General features: G+C 45.6%; 1 protein-coding gene across 1 annotated transcript in view; it reads right to left on the bottom strand.

Moving 5' to 3' along the window:
- NRROS (negative regulator of reactive oxygen species) overlaps positions 1-22681 on the bottom strand; it is a 110341-nt gene that overhangs the window by 5491 nt on the left and 82169 nt on the right. Inside the window, exon 2 of the mRNA XM_078665759.1 lies at positions 17247-17370. Coding sequence (XP_078521885.1) covers positions 17247-17354 — 108 coding nt within the window. The 5' untranslated portion in view covers positions 17355-17370. The remainder of the gene's footprint in view (positions 1-17246; positions 17371-22681) is intronic.

Raw genomic sequence — 22681 nt, 5'->3', positions numbered from 1 at the left:
GTATTTGCCGGAGGCGTATCGCAAAGCGCACTATCACGCTTCTTCTGAAAATTCCTAGATGCCATGCTGACAATGATACATACCCACATCACCTTCCCCACAACCCCACAGCAGTTGAACAGCACCAAACAGGACTTCTACCAGGTGGCACAATTTCTCCATGTCATTGGATGCGTTGACTGCACGCATGTCCCCATCTACCTAGGCACTGTGATTGGCCTGGGGGGATGGGCATGGGTATACAACACGCTGCGTATCAGCACAGGCATGCACCTTACCTTGTTCTCCAGTCACAGCGCCGGAAGTGTCCAATTGGGTGACCCACGACTGCCTCAGGCTCAATGGTACCCTCAACGAGGTCCTCCAGGGCTGTGTTAGGAGTGACTGTGGATGTCGCCCCTCCTGTGGCAGCTGCATCCTTCACCCTTTCAGCAATCCTCTCCTTCGCCCTTTTTCTGAGGTCATACCACCTCTTCTTCAGGTCGTCTATGCTGCGGTGCGCGACTCCAACCACATTCACCCTCTCCTTGATGCGTAGCCAGATCTTGCGCTTCTCCGCCTCAGGCACCTTTAGTAACAGCTTACCAAACAGCTTGTCATGCTTGCTGCTCTGATGTATGACGGTACGACACGTACCGTCACAACGCGTTCTCTTACAACACGTCCCTTACAACGCAAGTCGTTACAACGACTTGCGTTGGAGGCGCGGATTTAGAATAGTATAATTTGCTATTCTAACACCAGTCCCCGTGGACACTAGGGAAGGTGTTGGAATAGTAAATTTACTATTCTTAATCCTGTAGCACCCTCCAGCGCAAGTCGTGGTTACGACTTGCGTTGTAACGGACGCGTTCTAAAAGCCACGCGGAGTAAAATCCGCGTGGTAAAGGATGTTTCCCTTGCTGCTCACCCCCTCAATCAGAAGTTCCAGTTACTTGTCAGAAAACTTCCTCTTCCTCTTTCTGGGCGTGTCTGTGTTTTGGGGTGCATCCTTCTCCATCCTGGATTGCAGTGGTGTTGCTGGTTTGTGGGAATAGTGTTTCTCTGCTCAGCTCCTGTGCTCTGCCTCCTCCTCTGAGCTCCTCAGGGCACTGAATGAAGCATGGGCTGGATGACTACCTGGTTGTGATGTCATCAACCTGCTTCCAAAAGCGTCTCTTTTTTTGCGAATTCGCTAATACCGAAATCGCAAATACCGATTCGGTATTTGCTAATTCGGTATTAGCTAATCTTTATTTTGCACTCTCGCTTTCGTGGTTTCGGTATATTTTAACGATTTTTTGCGATTTGGTAAATAATACCGAATCTGTTGATGCATCGCGGAAAACGATTCCTCATTTGCAGTTCCTTATTTATCGCCAATAAGGACTGGTTTTACCGAATTTTGATGGATGGACCCATATGTCTTTAGGAGGAAGGAATATTTGCTCTAATCATTAGATTTGTTGCAACCTTACATGATCTTGCTGCGTCTTGTGAGTTCAATAAATATACCGCCTAACTAACAAGGCATCAGTTGTATGATTTAGCCAAAAACTTTCAAGGTCTTACGAGAGTATACCAATGTCATTAATAATGACATACAAAAGTATTGCATCCACTACATCGTCTACCACAATATCATCATGAAAAGTATATATTTGCTAAACAGGTGTGCCCCCTGAATATCGATACATAATATTGTGTTACGGAAACATCAAGGACAAAATATAGAAACCAAAATTTCAAAAGGTTGGTATAGAATTTCGATACCTATCTACACATATGTGTACCTTGACAAGAAATATATCTACAAGGTGCATAGATGTGGAGTTAGTAATAGTAAATCTGTACTTCTTTTATATGCACTTACCTTTTGATATTTTGGTCATTGATATTTTGTTCACGATATTCTTATATCATGATATTTCTATGCTCGATATTTAATAGAACAATCTGTTATTCATAACTGCACATCAATTTACACTACTTTTTTTTTTTAAGTTTTAAAAAACCTTTATTTACGTTCATAATCATAATACACAGCGTGTAGCCTACAACCCGGGGGCCGGCAGCAAATTTTATACTGTTGTTCCAACGTATCTGGTCACTTCTTACATAGCCAATTAGCCGACACCCCGGAGGTTCGGCGGCCTTCAATTACCCTGTAATTCAACTGTCTACGTTATAGCAGCAGATCTGTAATGTCGGGGTCGGTTTGCCCTCCCAGCTTGCGGGGGTGCCATGGGTTGTTGCTGCCCACGGGGCTACCTCACTAATATGCTTGCCTGTAGTAGTTGCTAGTACCTCTAACTATAAAACTATAAAAACTATCCCCAACTACCCCCCTCCCTCAACATGCCAGACTCGTACCATCTCAGCCCATCCTCATACACCTAACCCTAACTACAGTCTTCCCCCTTCCGTCCCAGGGGAAACCTATCTATACGTGTGTTCTGTCCTTATGACATCCACGCCAACATAATTCTACTCTCCCTACACGTCATTGCCTTAGTGTAAGCCACTGGAAAGTAGGATTACCCTCTGTCTCCCACCTCACTTATTTATTATGCTTCGCTACCCCCAGACTTCCTACCCGCCTTCTCCATCCCAAGGAGCCCTCTATATTTCCCCTTGTTCTAGACCTATCTCCTCTTCTATCAAGCCCTGTCCATCCCAACTCCGTCCCGACGCTTCCTCCTTCCTTTCTGCATTGTACTAGTCCTGTTCTCCACTCGCTGCACCCTGTGTGGTTGCCTCATCACCCCCGCTTGCATATGTTTCCTGTATAGACTCCAGAAGTCTTTGGGTCGGACCTTAGGTGGGAGTAACTCACTATAAATTTCCGACTGCGTGCTGCAATACAGCATATCCCTCGCCCACCTCTTCGTCGTAGGTAATGGGCCCCTCATCCAGCACACAGCCACCCCCCGCCTATCTATCAGTAGGCCCATGTCCACTAGTCGTCGCTGTGCCGCTGGTAATGGCCTGGAGTACCCCAGTAGAGCCAGTGCCGGATTAGGTGGCATCTCCATTCCCAGGATCACACTCATTTCCTGGAACACTTCTTTCCAAAATGTATTAACACCAGGGCAACTCCAAGCCATATGCATGAAGTCTGCCTCCTGCTCATGACAACAACGCTCACATTCAGCAGTCTGTCGAAGCCCATGCCTATGTAGTCGCTCTGGAGTGTAATAGACCCGTTGCAAATATTTAAAGTGGACCAGCCTGTGCCTTCCATTGAGAGACAGCCTTCTAGTGTTCGTACAGCAGTATTCCCACATTTTGTCATCTATTTGCATTTGTAGATCGCGCTGCCACGCAATCCTAGCCTTGGAGGGTTGTTGCCCCCGTTGTTTAACTCCTAGTCTAGTTAGGTTTGTAACTAACTTATGAGGGGCCGCCGTCTTAATTACATAAGTGAGCTCCAGTACCTCCGGAGGCTCCGCCAGCTCTGCGCCCAATAATTCTAGGAGGGCACTGCGCACCCTGTGAAATTGGAATTGTAGCAATAATGTGACTTCGACTCCCGAGGAGCAGATCTGCTCCCAGGTTTTAACCACTCCATCAATAAATAAGTCTCCCATCTTTGCGACGCCTAGTTTGTTCAAGGCTAGCGTGACACCTTTCTCCTTCAGAGGGGCAAGCCATATCGCCCATTCTATCGGCATAAGTGGGGAATACAGCAGCACACCGTCTTTCTCCTGCAGAAGCGCATGCCACGCATGATTCGTGGCTTTAATCGAGTCAAGTTTACCAACACTGCGATCAGACAGGTAGAACACAATGGCTGGCAATGGAGCAGGTCCCGCAAACAGGCGCTCGAGAATCATATGGAGAACGGTAGAATCCCTGTGTATCTATGTATGCAGATGAGCCGCCTGTGCAACTCGATAATATCTTTCCATATCCGGTGCCCCCAGTCCGCCCATCTCATAAGGCAGCATTAGAGTTTTCCACTGTACTCTTGGTTGTTTACCGCCCCAAGGGAGCTTAATAAGCACCTGAGTCAAGTTTTTGAAAAATACCTTAGAGAGTACTATTGGAATGTTAGTGAAGAGGAACAGAAACCGTGGCAACACTACCATCTTCATGATAGCTATCCTACCCATTAGTGATAAGGGTAACTTGCACCACGCGTCCACATCATCGACCAGTTTCGCAAAAGCCACCCCGTCATTTTCCCGTATTAAAACGTCCGGGTCCGTATGGAGCTGGATCCCCAGGTATCTGACCAGTTCCGTTGTCCATTGCAACGGGTACTCCATGTCAAACTGTAGTGTCACAGGCGTTAATGGGAACGCAACCGATTTGGTCCAGTTCACCTTCAGACCTGAGAGAGCTCCAAACCGTACAACTTCTCTGAGGACAGAGGAAAGGTTCGTTTCCTGGTCACGGACATATAACAGTGTGTCATCCTCATAGGTAGAGATACCGATCCGGTATGTTGGAAAGTTAATCCCCTCTTGTCTATGGTATTCCCTAATTGCGCATGCTAAATGCTCCGCGACCAGCGCATACAGCAAGGGCGAGAGAGGGCAACCCTGTCTCGTACCTCTACTGATGTTGAACGCTTCCATGACATTATCTCCCAAGCGTAATCTCGCCGTGGGTTTATAGAATAAGGCTCCTATCATCTGCAAAAAGGGTTCCCCCAGCCCCAGTTTACGAAGTACCCTCAGCATGAAGGGCCACTCCACCGAGTCGAAGGCTTTCTCCATGTCAAGGAAAATTGCTAGAGCTTTGTTTTCCTGACGTACATCTTGCATGGTCCCTAGCACCGTGCGTATATTATAGGTGAGGTTTCTTGCAGGTATGAATCCTGCTTGTTCCGGAGCAACTAGTTCTGGGATAAGTAACGCCAGACGCGTGGCTAGTACTTTTGCATACAGTTTCGCATCTACATTCAGCAGCGAGAGTGGCCTGTAGGAACCACACAGATTAGCTGGTTTCCCAGGTTTCATAATCGTGACAAGCAGGGCTTCCCTCATAGATTTAGGCATGCTACCCTCCGTACAGATGTCATCGAAAAGTGTAGATAGATGTGGGACTAGTTTATCTTTAAAGGCTTTATAAAAGCCCACCGTCAATCCATCTACTCCTGGTGCGCTACCAGAGCGCATCCCGTCTAGAGCCTCCACGATCTCATCAGGGTGTATGAGCATCATCAAGAATTCCCTTTGAGAATTGGTCAACAGTGGCATTTTAATGTAGCTTAGATAATCATCTATTTCCTCCTCTACCCGGACAGATCTGGACTCATAGGTCCAGCATAGTAGTTTCGAAACTCCTCAAGTATTTTCGGACCCTCTGTGAGTACGTCCCCCGTGGACCCCATCAGCTCATCCACTACCAGAGGCCGTCTTTCATTCCGCAGCATTCTAGCCAGCAGAGAGCTGGGTCGCTCCCCCTCGCCGTATGTGCGTGCTGTGGCATATTTGCCCAAGTGTTTAACTTCCCTGTCCGCCTCCTCATTATATTCAGTTATTAGTACTTTAATCTGCTCTGCCGTGTCAGGATCAGTGTTACCCTGCTGTTGACTTTCTAGTGTCGCTAATTGAGATTCAAGATACTTCAGTCGTTGTCTAATAGCTTTGAGCACGCTGGAGTGTTTAGACATTGCTATACCACGGATGTAAACTTTAAATGTGTCCCAAATGGTTTGGAAACTATCAACTGTACCAATATTTGTTTCAAAGAAGATGTCTATGTGTTCCGCCATTTCTCCTCTGAACACTTCATCCAGTAACGAGTAAGGGGGAAAGCGCCATGTAAATGGGGGGATTCTTTTTATCGGTGTTTCCAATACCAGTAGTAGGGGGGAGTGGTCTGAAAGGGTGCGTGGTAATATCATGCAGTCCCTGATACTCTTGACAGCAGATTGAGATGCCACCCAGTAGTCTATTCTAGTGTGGATGTCATGGTCGGCCGAGTAGTGTGTATATCCACCTTTCATGGGGTTCCTCTGCCTCCAGACATCCACCAAGTCCAATTTAACAAGTTCTGCCTTCAGTTGTAAGGCCGCAGCCGCTGGCCGCCGCGCTGGCCCCGCTGACCTGTCTACTTCCGGGTCAAATACTAAATTAAAATCGCCCCCTCATAAAATCCTAGAGCAAACATAGGGTCTACACAGCGTTGCCAGCTCCTCGTAAAACTCCGGAGGGTCGTAGTTGGGGACATAAACATTAACCAAAATAAGGTTGTGGCCCTTACCAACACACCTGGCTATCAAGTATCGGCCTTCTGAGTCCGCTCTTAGTGTAGTCAATTGCAGTTTTGACCTAAGATTGACCCACACCAGTACCCCTCTGGCATGTGTAGTAAACCCCGCAGCCACACTATTTCCCTTCAGACCCCTGGCTGTAAGCATTCTGCTTGTTATTGGGAGATGCGTCTCCTGGAGAAGCGCTAAATCGACGTTGTGCCTGTGCAAGTAAGATAGAACTTTCCTAAGCTTGCGGTAATCGTTAGGACCTCTCACAATCCAAGTCAATGTTCTCAGTGACTCAAAGGCTCTTTCATATCTCACATCACTGCAATCATCCATCTGTAAAGGTAGGTAATATGGTCATCCAATGTATATTCCCCAGCCCTAGGTGTCACCCTCCTCTGATCGTCAGCCAACTGAGCTGTAATAGGAGAATAAAAACTGAGTAAAGTTTCGTCTGGCGTAACAAACAACTTCCATTTCCCCAAAATAGGCCCCCCGCCCCACCCCAACCTTCCCCTCCCACAGCCGACCTCCCCCAACCTAGCCTGGCAGTACCCTGTCTCATCCCCCACCCGCTCCTCCCGGGAGCCAACTTGAACAACCCCTAAACTGGCCTCCACAGGAACCGTTATAGCCAAAAGCGCTAGGGCAGAGGTCGCCAGCACTAAAACACAACAGTACTTCTGCATTACAGTTCTCATATTCGCCCCAACTCTGTCACCCTCTGAGTGTTCATTAACGGGAGGCATAGGCCAAAACAGGATGAAGTCTCTAAGGGTCTCGCCCTTCGCTGTCCCCCCCCCCCAAGGCGCACATATCGTTTACACTGTTCGAGTATCAGCTGATTTAGTGCATATTTTAACACCATGCCCACAAACAGTCTGTTATCTGCTCCTGCCTGCAATCCGGCCCATACATATTAAAAAGGTCTCACCCATCCGTGATGCCTCATGTCTATCGCCGGCCTCTCCGTACCCAAAGTTCGGCAGTTCTGGACCACCATAGTTCACTTCGAGACAAGTCTCAGTAGAGACAGCGTGGCTCAGTCACTAGTCGGCCAATCAGCGTGCAGTTCTGAGTAGCGCCCAGCAGGTTATTCCTGTTCGTCCAATTGGCTGTGCTCACCCTGCTCCTCATCCTGACCCCTGGGGCTACTTCTCTGCTCCTTGGACCATATCTTTAATGATTTCTGAAGTTCTCTTGGGTCTGTAAAGAAGTGTGAGTGACCTCGTCTATTTATCCGCAGGTTCGCCGGATACAACATGGCGTAGTCCAATCCTAGTTCCCGGAGTTGCTTCTTGTATGGGGCGAAGTGTCGCCTCTCCTCCTGCACCTTCGCAGGGAAGTCAGGGTACAGAGAGACCTCCATGCCTTCGAACTGTAGCTTCCCTTTGTCTCTTGCAGCCTTCAACGCCGCGTCCCGATCCCGGTAGTTCAAGAGCTTCGCTATTATCGGCCACGGAGGTGCGCCCACGCGCGGTCGAGGGCCCAGAGTGCGGTGTGCTCTTTCCACTATAAACATCGGCGAGAATACCTCCTCTCCCAGTAGCGTGGTCAAAAGTTTCTCAACGAAGAGTTCCATCTTCCCCGTCTGCGTCGTCTCCGCTATCCCCGTAATGCGGATGTTCGAGTGCCTCGAGCGAGCCTCCAAATCCTCCGACTTGACTTGTATAACTTGAAGTAGCCTAGTGAACTGCTTGCGGTTTTTGTCCCATTCAGACTGTGCTTCTTCCACTTCCGTGATCCGTCTCTCTGGCATGTCCAGTCTCTCCGTGTGCTTGTCTACTCGCTCTGACATGCGGTCCATTCGGTATGTGAGGGCATCTATCTTCGAGCCAATGGACGCCATACTATATTGTAGTCCTTGCTCCATGGTCACCAACACATCCTTTATATCCGCATATAATGAGCCCTCTTGAGCTCTGCCTGACGGGGATGGCTCGGGGACCTGAGTGTCTGGTGGTTTAGATCGTCGCTGGTCAAAAGCCAATTTGGTTTGTGTTTTATCGTTTTTGCCCATGGCGAAACTTCAGTGTCCAAATCTATCTGCCACCCAGCACGTGCACAGCAACTGAGTTTTACCACCGCCCTGCAGCTACCAAGAACACGTAGTCGGCTCCCTCAGCGCAACGTGGATCTCTCACACCCCCACACTCCAGAGCAATCCACCAGTGAATGAGCCTCACACGGTTCCTTTTCACTGTATGTCCTGTTGAATCCCAATGAGCGTACCCCACGCTTGTAGATGCCTCTATGCTATCTCGTTCTCCCACTGCCGACCCAGGGGTGGAGTCCGGACCAGCTGAAAGGAGGCCCTTCGCAATATCGTCAGGGAAGAGGCTATCCCAATGTGGTAGCACACTCGTAGCTCTGAGTGTCCGCGGCTTCACAGTGGTCAATAATATCATTGTATCTGTATATAGTATCCAGAATGCACTTCCCCCTCGCGGCCTTCTCCGGCCCTCGTTTGCAGCACAATTTCACAGGTCTGAACCCCCACCACGCACTCAGCAGTGTCCGTTGCGTTAGCAGAGACAACCCGGTGGATACTGTCCACAGGGGTGTTCCTCAGTGCGATCCAGCAGGACGCTCCCCAGCTGCGGGATTCTACTTGTGCCTGTCCGCTCTGACAGTCTGTATTTCGACTCAGCAGGTATAGGCATCCATGCGGGTGCTCGCACCACACTATAGTCCGCGGGGGGGATGCTGGCCCCACTAGGTGTGCCGCAGCTGCCCACTCCTCCAGTCGATCACCTTTCAGAAGGCTGCACCGTCCGATGTATCACTCCTCCAGGTTCTTCCCGCCGCGTAGCACAAGCTGCAGTGGGGGTGGGGGTGGGGGGGGGTGGGAGCGCTCGTTACAACAAGTTGGCACTTGGTGTCAGTGCGATGGCTCCAAATGTAGGTCTTTAGTGTGCCTAAATCCAAACTAGTACCCTTAGGGCTGCCCCTCGTAAGTACAGCTCGCTGTCAATCTGCCGCTGTTGCTACGCCGCCATTACTCCATCCGGGATCCACGCCGACCTACGGGTTGTGAGTCCCCCGCCTCCGCACTCCAGCGCCGTGCAGCGTGTCACTCCCTTACTGGGCTGTGGCTCATGCGGTCTCCCCCTCACCTGGCGTCGTCTCTCTCCGCGACACTGCCCAAACTCGGATCCGGTCGCCGCACCATCAGGTACGGGTCTGCAGCTCTCCTGTCTGCCGCAAGCAGTGTTATGTACGGCGGCCCACAGCTTAGGCGAGTCTGCGGATCAAGGCCTGGCCCGCCAGTAGTCTTCCGAGTGTCGCGACAGCTCCGTACCTTGTCTGGTGTCGGCGGGGCGCCCGTCAGATGTTCTCCTCCATCACAAGAGCTCGCGCCCACACCGCAGGGGGGAAATTCCTCCGTTAAAGCAGGATATTTTTCAGGATTTTGGTGGCAACAGCGGAGCTCAGCTCCCACGCGTCCTACATCGGCGCTGGCTAGCTCCGCCCCCCCCCATCAATTTACACTACTTACCTAGCAACAGAGTGGTTAGATTAATGTAATGAATGCACTTATATTGTCAAGCGATATAACACATGGTATGTAGTAGAGGTTTACCTGTCAAAGAACACACTCTATTGATGTAGTCAAGAGTTTAGAACAATCTGAGGGATCCGAGAAAACTCCTGTTTCAGCAAGATGGTCATCTTGGGTGTATTGTGGAGCGGAGTCAGGATCAGAAAGGATGCAACATGTTTTAACAGTGTATGTAAAGGGTGAAAGAATGAAGGATGTATGCGACATGGAGATCATTCACAATGGAAAAAATGCTAAAAGTTTTCCAGGCGTGAAAGCTAAATATCAGGCTTGTTATTTCTTTATGCTTTTTGCTACCGTTTGCAAGACAATGTTTGTGATGGAGCCGTGATATGTGCTACTGATGATGTTGATAGGTTATGAGAGTGTGGGAATGTGTAGTGCTCACTGTTATGGGCTTGGCCATATGTGAGGAAGTGTGTGAGGATCTTCATGTTAAGGGGAAGACTGGAGACAAGACTGACAATCTACTGTCTGATTTGGGCTCAGCTTTACAGTAGAGTCAGTAATCACATTTCATGCAATGTGGAGTGATGCTTAGTTCATGTCACGTGATATCTCTCTTGGACAACATGGATGTTTGAATATTTTGGTTAAGAGATTGTAAATAAAGATATGTGTATTAAAAGAAAAAGTATAAGTGTCTCTCACATGGGTAATGAACACTAAGGAGGAGGCACCAAGGCAGTTTAAGGTTTTGAGGCATGCTAGACAGATAGCAAAGATGAGGAGTAAGTGCTAAGTAAGTAGGAAGCCTATGCGTGTAAAGGTTAAGGGGTTCAGGGATGCCATCAGGGCCAGACTGGCGTTTCCCCGGTGGGCCTGAAGGGTGGGGTCCCGTTTTGTACTGGTGGGGGCCGTTTTTGTTGGTGGGGGGTGGGTTTTGCAGCAGTGCTGCAAAATCAGCCCCTTGTAACAAAAGCACAACCAGATTCACCCCCTGCACCACCATGAGGCCAAGCACACATAATTGCCAGGGTTGATTTGCGATCCCAGACCACCACTGGATGCCATTGGGTTCAGAAGTGGGAGAATAGAAGTCAAGCACTGTGCCTGGAATGGGCCATTTGGCTTATGTGTCGCGTGCCAAGTATAATGAAGGCATACCTGAGTCCATAGGGTCTCCTTTATGGTTACCTCCTTTCTAGTTAAAAGGAAAGGCAAGCCGAACAGGTGGTTGGATTTGTGCAGTCTAAACAAGTTTGTTTGACTTACCTGCCATATCCTTCCCCTAATAACCATTGCCTCCCGTGGAGATGCGAGTCTTTTTCAAAATATGAATTATAGTAGATGTACCTTCAGGTGGAGCTGTAGCAGCAGTCACAGCACATTACTGCCTTTATTATCCCACATTGTATCTTTACATTTTTCTGAATCCCTGTTAGTTTGTTCTTACCATCACCTGTTTGAAGCGGCTGCTGTTCCACATATCTAGGAATTTCATTTTGCTGGTGTCATTCGAACATAATATATAAGTGTGTGTGCAAACTTCGAAAGAAAATAATGGTGGGTTGGATAAAGTGATGTCTATTTTGGAAGAAAGAGGGATTATTCAGAGAAAGGAAGGGTGTGTTTTTGTCCGAAGAATTTAGATTTTTTAGAGCATGTGATGGTGTCCAGCGATAGGGTGGGTTGTCAACAATGATTGGTGTATAAAATGTGTGTTCTCCTCCACCACCGAGTGGAGAACAGATGACATCTTTTTTGAGGTTTATATGACTTTTATGCCAAATGTTTAAAGAACTTTGCAGGTGAGGCAGGATATCTTAAATAGTTTATGCGCAGCGTAGAATGTATCTTTAAATAGCTAAAGGCATGACTGGCATGAATATGTGAAGAGTTAAATTACATTGTGCCTGTACTGTAGTCATTTGTTGCTGGGCTGTAGTGTTGTATCATGGTAGATGCCAGCACATATGGTCTAGGGCGGTACTGATTCTGGTGCAGGAAAGGTCTGAGTACATACTGGTTTTTACATCAACAACTTGGAGACCTTCTCGTTCATTGAGAGGAAATACTGTTTATGTTGGGACAGTTGAAAGGTTCAGATGCCACCTGTTTGAGGGACATTTCATATGTGCACAGATGATAAACCACTCACATTGAGCAACGCTGTGTTGACAACATAGAGGAATCCAAAGCTTTGTTAAATGAAGCTGATAGTTGAAGCATGGCCACCATAGCAGAATGCTGGAGTTGGGTTGCAGCCATACTGGAAGACAGCTCATTAACTATCCAGTGAGAATGATGTACTCATGTGGTGTGATACACTTCTCCCTCGCCTGTTTCCGAGGCCCAAGGTAGCAGTATTAGCCCAATAGCGACATTTAGGCGTAACCCTAACTCAGAAAATAAGCCATGTAGTTTACTAGAGGTCTTTTCTGGATGGTAAGCCTTTGTATTTAGAAATCTCTATAATGGCACACTTTTTTCCACTCATTGAATGGTCACTGTTTCGTATGTTCATTATTCTGCGATCTGCTATTGGATTAAAAGGATGAATCTGCAACGTATCAAATACATTTTTCCATGTTTTTCTAAAGTGGAGAGTTACAATTAGTCAATGGCACCCTTGCATCCCAATGCATGTTGGGTTGGGCATGCAACAGCTCTACTTCTGAGGGTCAATTTATCACTTGCATCTCGGTGGTTTAACCTCTGGGCCTGATCCATCTGTTTAGGTCTTTCGATGATCGAGAAGCGTTAAAGGCATTAGCTAGCCTTCCTCATAAGAATCCAAACGGATGGTTCAGACACACTAGTTTACACAATGAAGCTGAGTTCGAAGTGAAAAATAATGGCGTATGCACCTGTGGGTCGGAAGACAGTGCATGATGAGCCACATATTGAGGAGAACAACAGCATGTAGCAAGGACTGGATGTATTGCTAGACTAGGATTGCAATCTATTTGTGCAGACTGCAGGAGCGCAAATGCAGGAACTGGAAGACACATGTGAGTGAAGCATAAATGCTACGAAACCTCAGAGCCCTCGCCTTCAAGATAAGGGAGACCCCAAACCTATTCCACTAGCTGCCTTCTCCCTGGTTTTCTTCCTACCACAATGTGCACATTTTTGAAAAACAGATGCTCAAAAATAATTTAACAATTTTGTAAAAATCTGGTAACCACTATTTTTTCTTCAAAATTAACCTTTTCTATCTAGGTGAGTTTTGTTTAGCTTGATCCCATGCTACTTTTGTAGAGGATAAAAGTGGCATGGGGTGAAATCAAAACTTCGAAGTCTTGATATTTGACATCCTGTTATGTAGGCTTTAAAGGAAAAACTTTGGGCCCGCACTAATTCTTTTTCAAATTAGGAACTTCTGAGAAAATTTGCCAGCCTTTGGCCATTCCGGTTTTGTGGGTTTTCCAGATTTTAATAATTTATCTTTTAATGTAAAAGTTCTCAGAGTAACTATTATTGATCATAGGCAAGCCAATATGGGATTTGGCGTTTTGAAAGAAGTGCATATTTATTTATTTATTTTATTATTTATTTAGACGTTTTTTATAGCGCTAGCTGGACCCGGGGGCATCAGAGCGCTTCACAGCATATACAGTAATGAGCAAACATATGGTACAGGGGAATGGTAGAACATGAGGGTTCAAGCAGGAAAGGGAACAAGCGTGTGGGCGAAGGGGCAGAGGAGAAGAGGGTGCATGCCAAGTCTAATGCTCATCCGAGTGTAATAGACAATCAAACTGCTTATGCATAAAAAAAAGGTAAACGTTTTCTCGATCCGAATAAGTGTCGTCAGTCACGAGTTTTGAGGTAAGGTGGAGTGTCGACTAAGGAGTTACCTGGGCTCTATCGGTACGCTCGAGATCGGTCGAGGAAGAGGGCTTTGAGTAGGCTCTTGAATTTTGGAAACGAGTGGGTTGTTCTGATGTGTCCAGATTTTTGGAGCATTACCGGCAAAAGATTTGGCTGAGGTTTTATGCTTGTGAATTCTTGGTGGGATGGGTAGTAGAGAGTTGGAGCTCCTGAGATTTCTTGACTGGCCTGCCCTTTTGAGTTTGTCTGCCAGGTATTCCGGTTTGCCTGTGTGCAGGGCTTTGTGAGTGAGGCAGGCTGTTCTGAAGCTGGCTCGCAACTCAACTGGGAGCCATCTGAGTTCTCTCAGAGCTGGCGAAATGTGATCGAATTTCTTAATTCCAGGGACCATTCTGGCAGCTGCATTGAGGGTTGTCTTCAGGGGGGTGAGGGGGGTTTTTGCTGGCCCCGTCAAGGTAGCGATCCCGTAGTCTATTCTGGAGAGGACCAGTGGTTGGGTGGCTTGTTGAAGGTTCTTGGGTGGGAGGAAGGGTCTAATTTTGTAAAGTAGTTTTAGGTTGAGAAAGGCACTTTTGGCAGATCTTGTGATGTGTTTCTTCATGTCCAGTTTTTGTTTCCTGGGTGATCCCCACAGATTTTACCGAATCCGCTAAGGTGGGGTTGCCATTGAGGGCGTCAATGGCTTTGAGCCATTTTTCAATTTGTGGGTTTTCGTCTTTGTTGGAAATGAGGAGTATTTCCGTTTTTTCTTGGTTGAGTTTCAGGTGATTGTTTGTGAGCCAGTGTTGAACCTCCTTGAGCGTGTTGTTAAGTCTTTGGATATCGTCAATTGAGGTGGTTTCCAGATAGAGTTGCGTGTCGTCTGCATATAAATGAAAGGGGATGTTGGATTTCCTGAGTAGAGAGGTAAGGGGTTCCATGTAGATGATGAAGAGCTGGGGGAGAGTACTGATCCTTGAGGAACACCTCTGATGACGGGGTGTAGGTCGAACTCAAAGTTTTTGATTTTTATTCTTTGTGAACGGTTGTGGAGAAAGGAAGAGAACAGTGGCAGACCGTCTCTTGAAGACCGGCCCTTTCTTGTAGAACCTTTATGAGTAATTTGTGGTCAACTGTATCGAATGCGGACGATAAATCTAGGAGGATGAGCAGGAAGCATTGATCCGAGTCGAGTGACTTGAGTAGGTTGTCTCTGACGTTGAGGATTGCTGATTCTGTACTGCATCCCTTTCTGAAGCCTGATTGATGGGGATCTAGTAGATTGATGTTATCCAGGTGTTGGGTCAACTGTGGGAGTACACATCTTTCCATGATTTGGATAGAAAAGGTAGGTTCGATACAGGTCTGAAGTTGTTCAGATCAGCAGTGTCTAGACCTGTTTTTTTTAGCAGTCGAGTGACTTGTCCTACTTTGAGGCAGTCAGGTACGGTTCCGGAGCTCAGTGAACTGTTGAGGATCTTGCACCATAGTGGGGCAAGGACGAGCTTCAGGTCGTTGGTCAGTTGAGGAGGAAGCTGATCCAGGGCATGAGATGAAGGCTTGGCATTGGAGATTAGTTTGACTATCTCTGCTTCCTGGATTGGAGAGAAGTGGGACCACTGTTTTGGAGAGTTCTGGGGGTTCTAACAGGAGTTTCGGACGCTTTGTCAAGAAATAAAGTGGATACCATTAAACTTCAGCCATTAAATCCACTATGTCACACCAAGCAATATCAGATTTGATCTTCTATTAAATATCCTGCTGACGTTGCTTAGATGAGCAATATCTGTTCTTCATTAATGCCCACTTTCTCGTCAACTTCTTCAGTCATGTATTCAGGTTGTCGGGTCAATTGCCCATTCATATAACTGATCTTTTTGTGCAGTTTGAAAGCCACAGTTATTTCTGACATGACCCGTCCTTGTTTCTGCCATTAGTACCAAGATTTCCTACTGGGTGTTTTGGGGATATTAATCCATCATAGATGTGGGGAATGAATAGCAATAACTTAAGTTTCAAACAGGACTCTTCTCATAAAGCAAGAGATAGGTAGTTCACTGTCCATTTGGGTCGGAGGCCACAGAGTCAAAATACGGTGTAGTCAGAGCTGCCCATACCTGTTAATAGGGTACATTAGAGTGTACCTATGTGCACTGTTCTAGAACATATTTCTACCAGATATTCTGGGACACATCAGCAAAGGAAACCTGTCTTGGTCTTCTTTCAGTTTAATAGTTGTGGGGCACTTGGAAGATCTGAATCAATGGTTCCTCATTTTTGTTGACCAACTGTCATTGATATTGTACCACTGGTCTTTGTAGTAGGTCTTTCTTGTTGTTCTTCAGATTCCATTATTGTAGTACTATGGCAGGACAGCAGTAGTTTTTAAAAAGCTAAGCTAATCAGGCCACAACAATACTGCACTTCACTTGAATGGGAGCTTGCGGTTGAGGTGTTCTGCTGAGAATCTCAAACTCTGAGACAGGCAAAGAAATGAAGATGTCAGGGAGGTCGCCCCTGCTGAAATAACTATAATTTGCAGGCTCGCCATCCACTGTTATGTTATGTTACGTATATTTTTAGAGAGCACATACACCAGATGGTTTCATGGCACTAGGGTAACAGAAACTGATAGTTTACTTGAATGCTCCGCTGCTTATTACCTTACATATTACATCACTCATGACAAGTTCTATGACATTATCGGTAACATCAACGTCATATCTGATATGGCATCATTGATGACAACACCGTGCATGGCGTGGGTGCAAACTATAGTCACTTCAGTTAATTATGACGGGTGAATTTAGGTCTTTTTTTTCGTTGAAAATGTAACGACTTTAGATGACATTTCCAGCTAACTATAAAGCCATGTTAACCTTTGTATTTTTCAGTGAATGTCTATACACACATACATACACACACACACAGATTTAATGAATTGAAAAATATTTAAAATAAATGTAATAATAAGCTCAATTTAAAAAAAGAAATTCTCCTTTAAATGAAACAATTTGTTAAATCAATTAAATATGTAACCTTCAGCTAATGTAACAAAATATAAAATAAAAGTGATAGTGAGGAATATTTTAAAATTATAGTAAACAAAAACATATTTATATATATATACATTTAGTATAATGTATTAATTTTATTATTGAAAACACATCAAATTGAAACGTTAATTTGCTACAAAATTGTATTTTAATATTGGCATGTTAATATTTAATATTTAAATTAATTTACATTAATGTTGTACATTAGAATATATATAAAAAAATTAACTGTATTAAATGTTTTCTATAAGTAAAATTACACATAAGTGTAGTAGCAAATATACATGTGAATATACACACATATATTTACCTTTCCAAATTGGACCCATAATGTTTCCCTTTGAGATCCAACCTCAGTTTTGTACCGAACCTCACAGAATCTGGTAGTCCCTTTCTCTCCTTTTCATTTTTGATGCCCAGCTTATTGATAAGTATGCTAGGGAACATGTGTGTTCCCAGCTAGATTCAAGCCCTCATCAGAGCTTTAAAGGCTACAGAATCGATCAAATGTTTTCTAGCCTCTATCATAGCAAATGGAATCCTCCCATCAATCCATATGTCTAAGCTCACCTTCTCTGTTACAATATCTCCTCCAAGAGCTCTCTGTAATTTCAACCTTCGATAAATCAACCCACCTTATTCTTGAAAGTTTAAAAAACAAGTATTGATGAACACTCACCAGTTTGCAGGGACCCTGGTAACCTGGCAGGACTGCCATCACCTTGCTCCTCCATGCCACAGCCAAAAAGGTGAGACCCAGGGAGAAGCAGAAAGAGACAATCTCCATTTCAGAAGTGATGCACCTGTCAGGAATAAAGACAAATAAAAGACGATTAGATATGCTCACATGCATAGGCAATGACAAAGGAAATCTAGATCTCTACTGGTCAGGACAGACCAATCTTACAGAACAGCAGCCAGACCCTCCAGCATTTCGCGATTCACGAAAAAATTGCGAAATCAGCTGGCAAGCGCTACGGACGCGATATTTGCCAAACTGCCCGCGAAAAAAACTCTCCCGGTAGGCATGAAAAAATGATGCTATTTTATTGGCTGTGCGCCCATACGTCACCCCGTGAAACGGCGCTTTACAGCCATATTAGCTGCTTGCTTCCACGATTATTTTCAATAGTTATAATTAAAAGAGGAGTGAGAAAAGCAAAGTATTGCTTCTCTTGTCTCCAGCTTGCAGGCTCGACTGGAAATAATTAGGATTCCAGAGCCGGGATGGGAGGGGCGCGCAGATAAGGAAAATTACTGTCTTTTCCTTCTTGCGCACAGAATACACTGACTGTGTCTGCTCTGCCGCTTCAACTGCCCTCCCCCTTTCTTTCTTCCTCCATTTTCTTCCCTCTCTTTGTCTAGCAGCTTCTCTTACTGAAATCCCTGACTTCAGAAACTGTTCTCCCCCTGTCTTTTCTACGTTCGTTGATTTGTTCCTTTGTGAAATGGATCCAAAAAAGAAAAACATTGTAATTGCCATCTTTTTGTGATATTTTATAATTCCAAAGCAGTGCTTGAAATGGATAAATAGAAGTGCAGGTATTCTGTAACAGAGTACCTGCTTGTTTCCGAGAAGTGCCGGTACTCTCTCTCTCAATATCAAAAAGTGCCGGGTACTTCCTACTGGACAAGACCGGCCCAATGAAAGCAATGTTCCAAAGTGTAGCTGCGGGAATAAAAGGTTCAAAACATGAAAAATAACTGAATAAAGCCAAACAGAGTGATAGCAAAGTGGGCAGATCGTAGAGTGGCGCAAATGTGTTTTGGGTATGAATAAAATCAGAGCTTGCCAGTGAAGCTCTACTTTTGTTTACTTGTCTTTCTTTGAATAGCGTGTTTTCCCCGGGGCGGGGAACTAGTGCACGAGTGCTGGACGCACTGCAACAAGTGGATTGGAAAACAAAATGTGTAATGCGTCTCGGTGTTTAGGGAATTGGTCTTTTTACTATACTGCTTACATTCTGTACGGATATAAGCAATGGACATTGAAATGGGTCCATTCCGTGCCCTGTAGTCATGTCCTTAACTTTTCAGGCAAAAGCACTCACTGATTTCTGAATAGTGAGTGTAAAAGCGTTAAAGTAACCATGTTTTTCCTGCTTACATTTCACATGCTTTACTTAATTTTGTATTCCTTATGAGTATTTGCGTTTTCTGCAAATCTTCTTGGGGGCATTGCAACTTACCTTGGCAGTCACAAACTCCCTGACCTCCTGATTTTGGTGCTGGTCATCTTGTTCCCCTCCCGCCGCCGCTGTTTCCTACTCTGCGGCCGCAGTGAGGAGGGGGACTACACCCCCCAGGCTCCTTTGCGGCGGAAGCCGCCGACACTGTGATTTCCGCGCCCGGAGGCGCTTAAAAACATCGGACAGCCCCCGCATCGCGGGAACGCGCGCGGGCTAAGCCCGGGCAAAGGGCGGGCCCTCTTAGGCCCTCACAGGCCAGAGGAGGCCGGGCTGGGCCCCCCCTCTGACATCGCCACTACCAGGGGGTGAGCCATTATCATCAACATTAATACGACTTTGCTTACGGATTGATATACTTGGTTGACAAGACTGTTTGTTTTAAACTGGGATTAATATATCCTCTGAGATGGCTAAATCCTTAACTAAAGGAAGCTCTGTGGGTGGGGGGGTTGAGACATTGGACGCTTTCCTGAAACGTGCAGAAACAGCTGTGGCCAAAGAAATTGAACTCTTTGAGAGAAGGCTATCGTTTGAACCACTCTGTCAAATACCTTTGCCCGTAGTAACCATAGAGCCCCCCCCAGACACTAATGTTCCCCCTATCCGCCATATTACAAACGGGGCTGCTGTTGATGTTAGTCTGTCTATTGCCTCTAATTCATCTCATGTATCTAGCTTACTAGCCTCTCCCATAGTCACATGTACTAGGCAGTTACGGTCTACCTCAGTTACCAACAATAATGATGCGCCAGGGAAAAGAAAGGCAAGTGACCCCCTTAAAAGTACTTGGCGAAAAGCTAAACAGCCCAGGAACAGTAAAAATAAAGGTATTTCGTCTGGGAGGGGTAGACAGGATGAAAGTATCACAAAACTGACTGTGGAAGATAGAAGGAAGGGAGGTCCAGAGTTAGGTAATCATGTAAATGACAAGACGGGGGAAAATATGGGCCACTTTATTACAATAATGGAAGAACGGTTGAAAGTATTTCTTACCCCAGTCATGGATGAATTGGTGAAAATAGGCGGAAGACTAGATACTATTGAAAAACATCTCCCTAAACAGAAAGTTCCAATGCAAGGGGAAATTCAACATGATACACTCTCTTTAAGTGTAATAACAACGAGGGTAACTGACCTTGTAGACTCCATGATGGTCACTGTACCCCAAGTTATAGTGCCAACTATTCCTGCGTTGGCTGTGGGTGGGGGGGACAGTCAAGGATCAAAACAAGGGCCATTAGGCCAGTCAGGGAGAATAAGCCTTTCTGTTCGGGCCTTTCCTCGCGAAGCACCGCTACACCTCCCCCCAGAAGCCAGTCCTTACTCAATAATTTTGGCAAATGTTCCGAAAACAAAGGATGGTAAAGAGGAACACTGGACCACCCTTAGAAATAAGGCCCTGCAATATTTGAGTGTTAAAACTGTTTTGGATGAACATCTGTTTAACAATTTTAAAATGGTGAGAAGGGTACCCTGGGTGGGGAAAACAAAGAAAACTCTCAGTGGTGACTGTGTAATTGTAAGTTTTGGCTGCCCAATATTGGTTGATCATATTCTGAAGCCGGCAGGCTCACATAGGATAAATCCTGATTATGTTAATGTTTTTCCCTTGGGCTTTTTCTATCCCCCAAAGAATTTCGGAGGGTATGGGGGGACAGGGAAATTACTCAGTTAGCTCCCCTCGCTGGGCCCATTGAACTGACCAATAGGTATGAGGCATTAAGTGGCTTAAATACGAATGATTGACTCTGTGGTGCGGAGACCCTAGACCCAGGATCAACCAGCTCTGTTGATGATCGTAAAGTGCGCTTATCCACAGAACTGGATTTTCAGGATCGATTTCGCACCCAAATGATAGATAAGACTACTCTCTCTCCTGATAGATTTCAAATTTCTCAACCAAATGAGGTGGTTCCTGAAAGAGTTGACCATGAGGTGCAATTTGTAGGAGACGGGTCTTTTGATGAAATGGCTGTTCAGACCTTAAGGTCCACAGAGGTTTATGGAGTTACTAACTCAGCGACATCAAATTGGGGGGTTGTTGAAGCGGGTGACTCTAAGAAGTATAGAGCCAACTTGAATAAGAATAAGATTGCGTTTCTATCTTGGAACATTGCGGGGTTGCGCTCAAAAAGGGGGGACCCAAACTGGGAGGCTACGCTATCTCCTTTTCATATAATTGCACTGCAGGAAACCTGGGACTCCGAAGAAGGTTATCATCTGGACGGTTATCAATCATTTAATAAATTTGCAATACCGTCACCAATGGGGAGATCCAGGGGGGGCTGTTGCTACTACTTAGCCTTAAATTACTGTAAAGAGCTGAGTTAGTGGTGTCAAGCTCCCCAAATATTTTGGCGGTTAGATTGGAAGGTGAAAACTTGCCCAAAATTCTGGTGGTAAACTTTTATAATTCCTTCACCAGGTTTGATGAAATGGAACATTTGAGAGCACTGTCAGTATTTCTGGAGGATTATGATACGGGTAACGAGGTACATTATAATCTTATAATTCTTGGCGATTTTAATATTCATGTTTGTCCCCTTAAGTGTTTGCAGAATGTTGATTATGAAGTTGACCCGTGGGGTGGTACTCATTTTGAGCACACCAGAAGCGGGATGTATCTTGAGAGTCTTTTATCTGAGTTTTATTTGGTTGCCCTATCACAAGGGGATGTTTTGTGTCCTGTCCCGACTTTTGTTGGTCAAGGTCACCAGTCCACTGTGGACTATATCTTTGTCTCATCCCCTCTAATGGATAGCATAGGTTCGTTCAGTGTAATACAAAATGGATTTAGTGATCATAATCCCCTTAGTCTGGATATCAATATCAGGGCTCTTAAAGGGGAAAATGCGCTGGCTCCTATTAAAAATTCAAATATAGTTTCTATATGTCAGGGGAGGAGAATAAGGTGGGAAGCGGTTACCCCTATGGACTTTTTAGAGGATCTGTATAGGTGTAATGCGGAGCAACTGAATGTATGTATAGGAGTAAATTCAGACCCAATTGAAATTCTGGGTGCTTTTAATTGTATAACAACTCATGTAGCAGAAAAGCTATGTAGGAAAAGCAAACCCAGAAAGAAAAAATTGGAAAGTTGGTTTGATCAGGCTTGCAGTAGCACGCGTGTAGCCCTGTTAGAGGCTCTGAAAGAGTGTGATAGGGACCCACATAGGATTGCTGTAGCGAGAAGGGCCTATAAAAATGCCACCAAACAGAGAAAAAATTAGCTAAAAAATATGGCATGGGAAGAACTAACCAAATCGAGCGTTCTGAAAAGCAGCACTCAATTTTGGAAAGTGATAAACAGTCCATTGTTTAATGAGACAGATAATACAAACAAGGACTACCTCATTGCCCCAGAAAAATGGGTGGAGCATTTTAGTGGTCTTTATGCTGAGATAACCACAACTTCCGTTACATCTAGTGACGGTGACGGGGTGAATATACAAGCTGGGAAAATCATTTTCACCGAGGAGGAAATATTAGAGGCAATTGAGTCCACTGCAAATGGGAAAGCTCCAGGCCCGGATGGGGTCCCTGCGGACCTGTACAAGGCGGACCCGAATTACTGGGCAAAGATTTTAACTTCTGTTTTTAATGCAGCTGTTAAGGCTGGCATACCAGCGTCCTGGGGTAGAGCAGTTATTGTCCCAATTTTCAAGAAGGGCTCGAGGGAAGATCCGGCATGTTATCGGCCAATCTCACTCTTAGACTCGGCTACGAAAATTATGGGAAAAGCTGTTTTAAATCGATTATCAGACTGGTTGGAAGAGAATAATGTTGTCTCGGACCTGCAGTATGGGTTTAGAAAAGGAAGAGGTACCGCTAGCCAATGTCTAAATTTACATCTTGTCATAGGGAAATATACAGCCGCAAAGCAGGGGGACATACACCTAGCATTTATGGATCTGTCGACTGCTTT

This window comes from Lissotriton helveticus, chromosome 11, assembly GCF_964261635.1.
Source record: "Lissotriton helveticus chromosome 11, aLisHel1.1, whole genome shotgun sequence".
NCBI classification, from domain to species: domain Eukaryota; kingdom Metazoa; phylum Chordata; class Amphibia; order Caudata; family Salamandridae; genus Lissotriton; species Lissotriton helveticus.
This window is presented reverse-complemented; position numbering and strand designations above follow the sequence as displayed.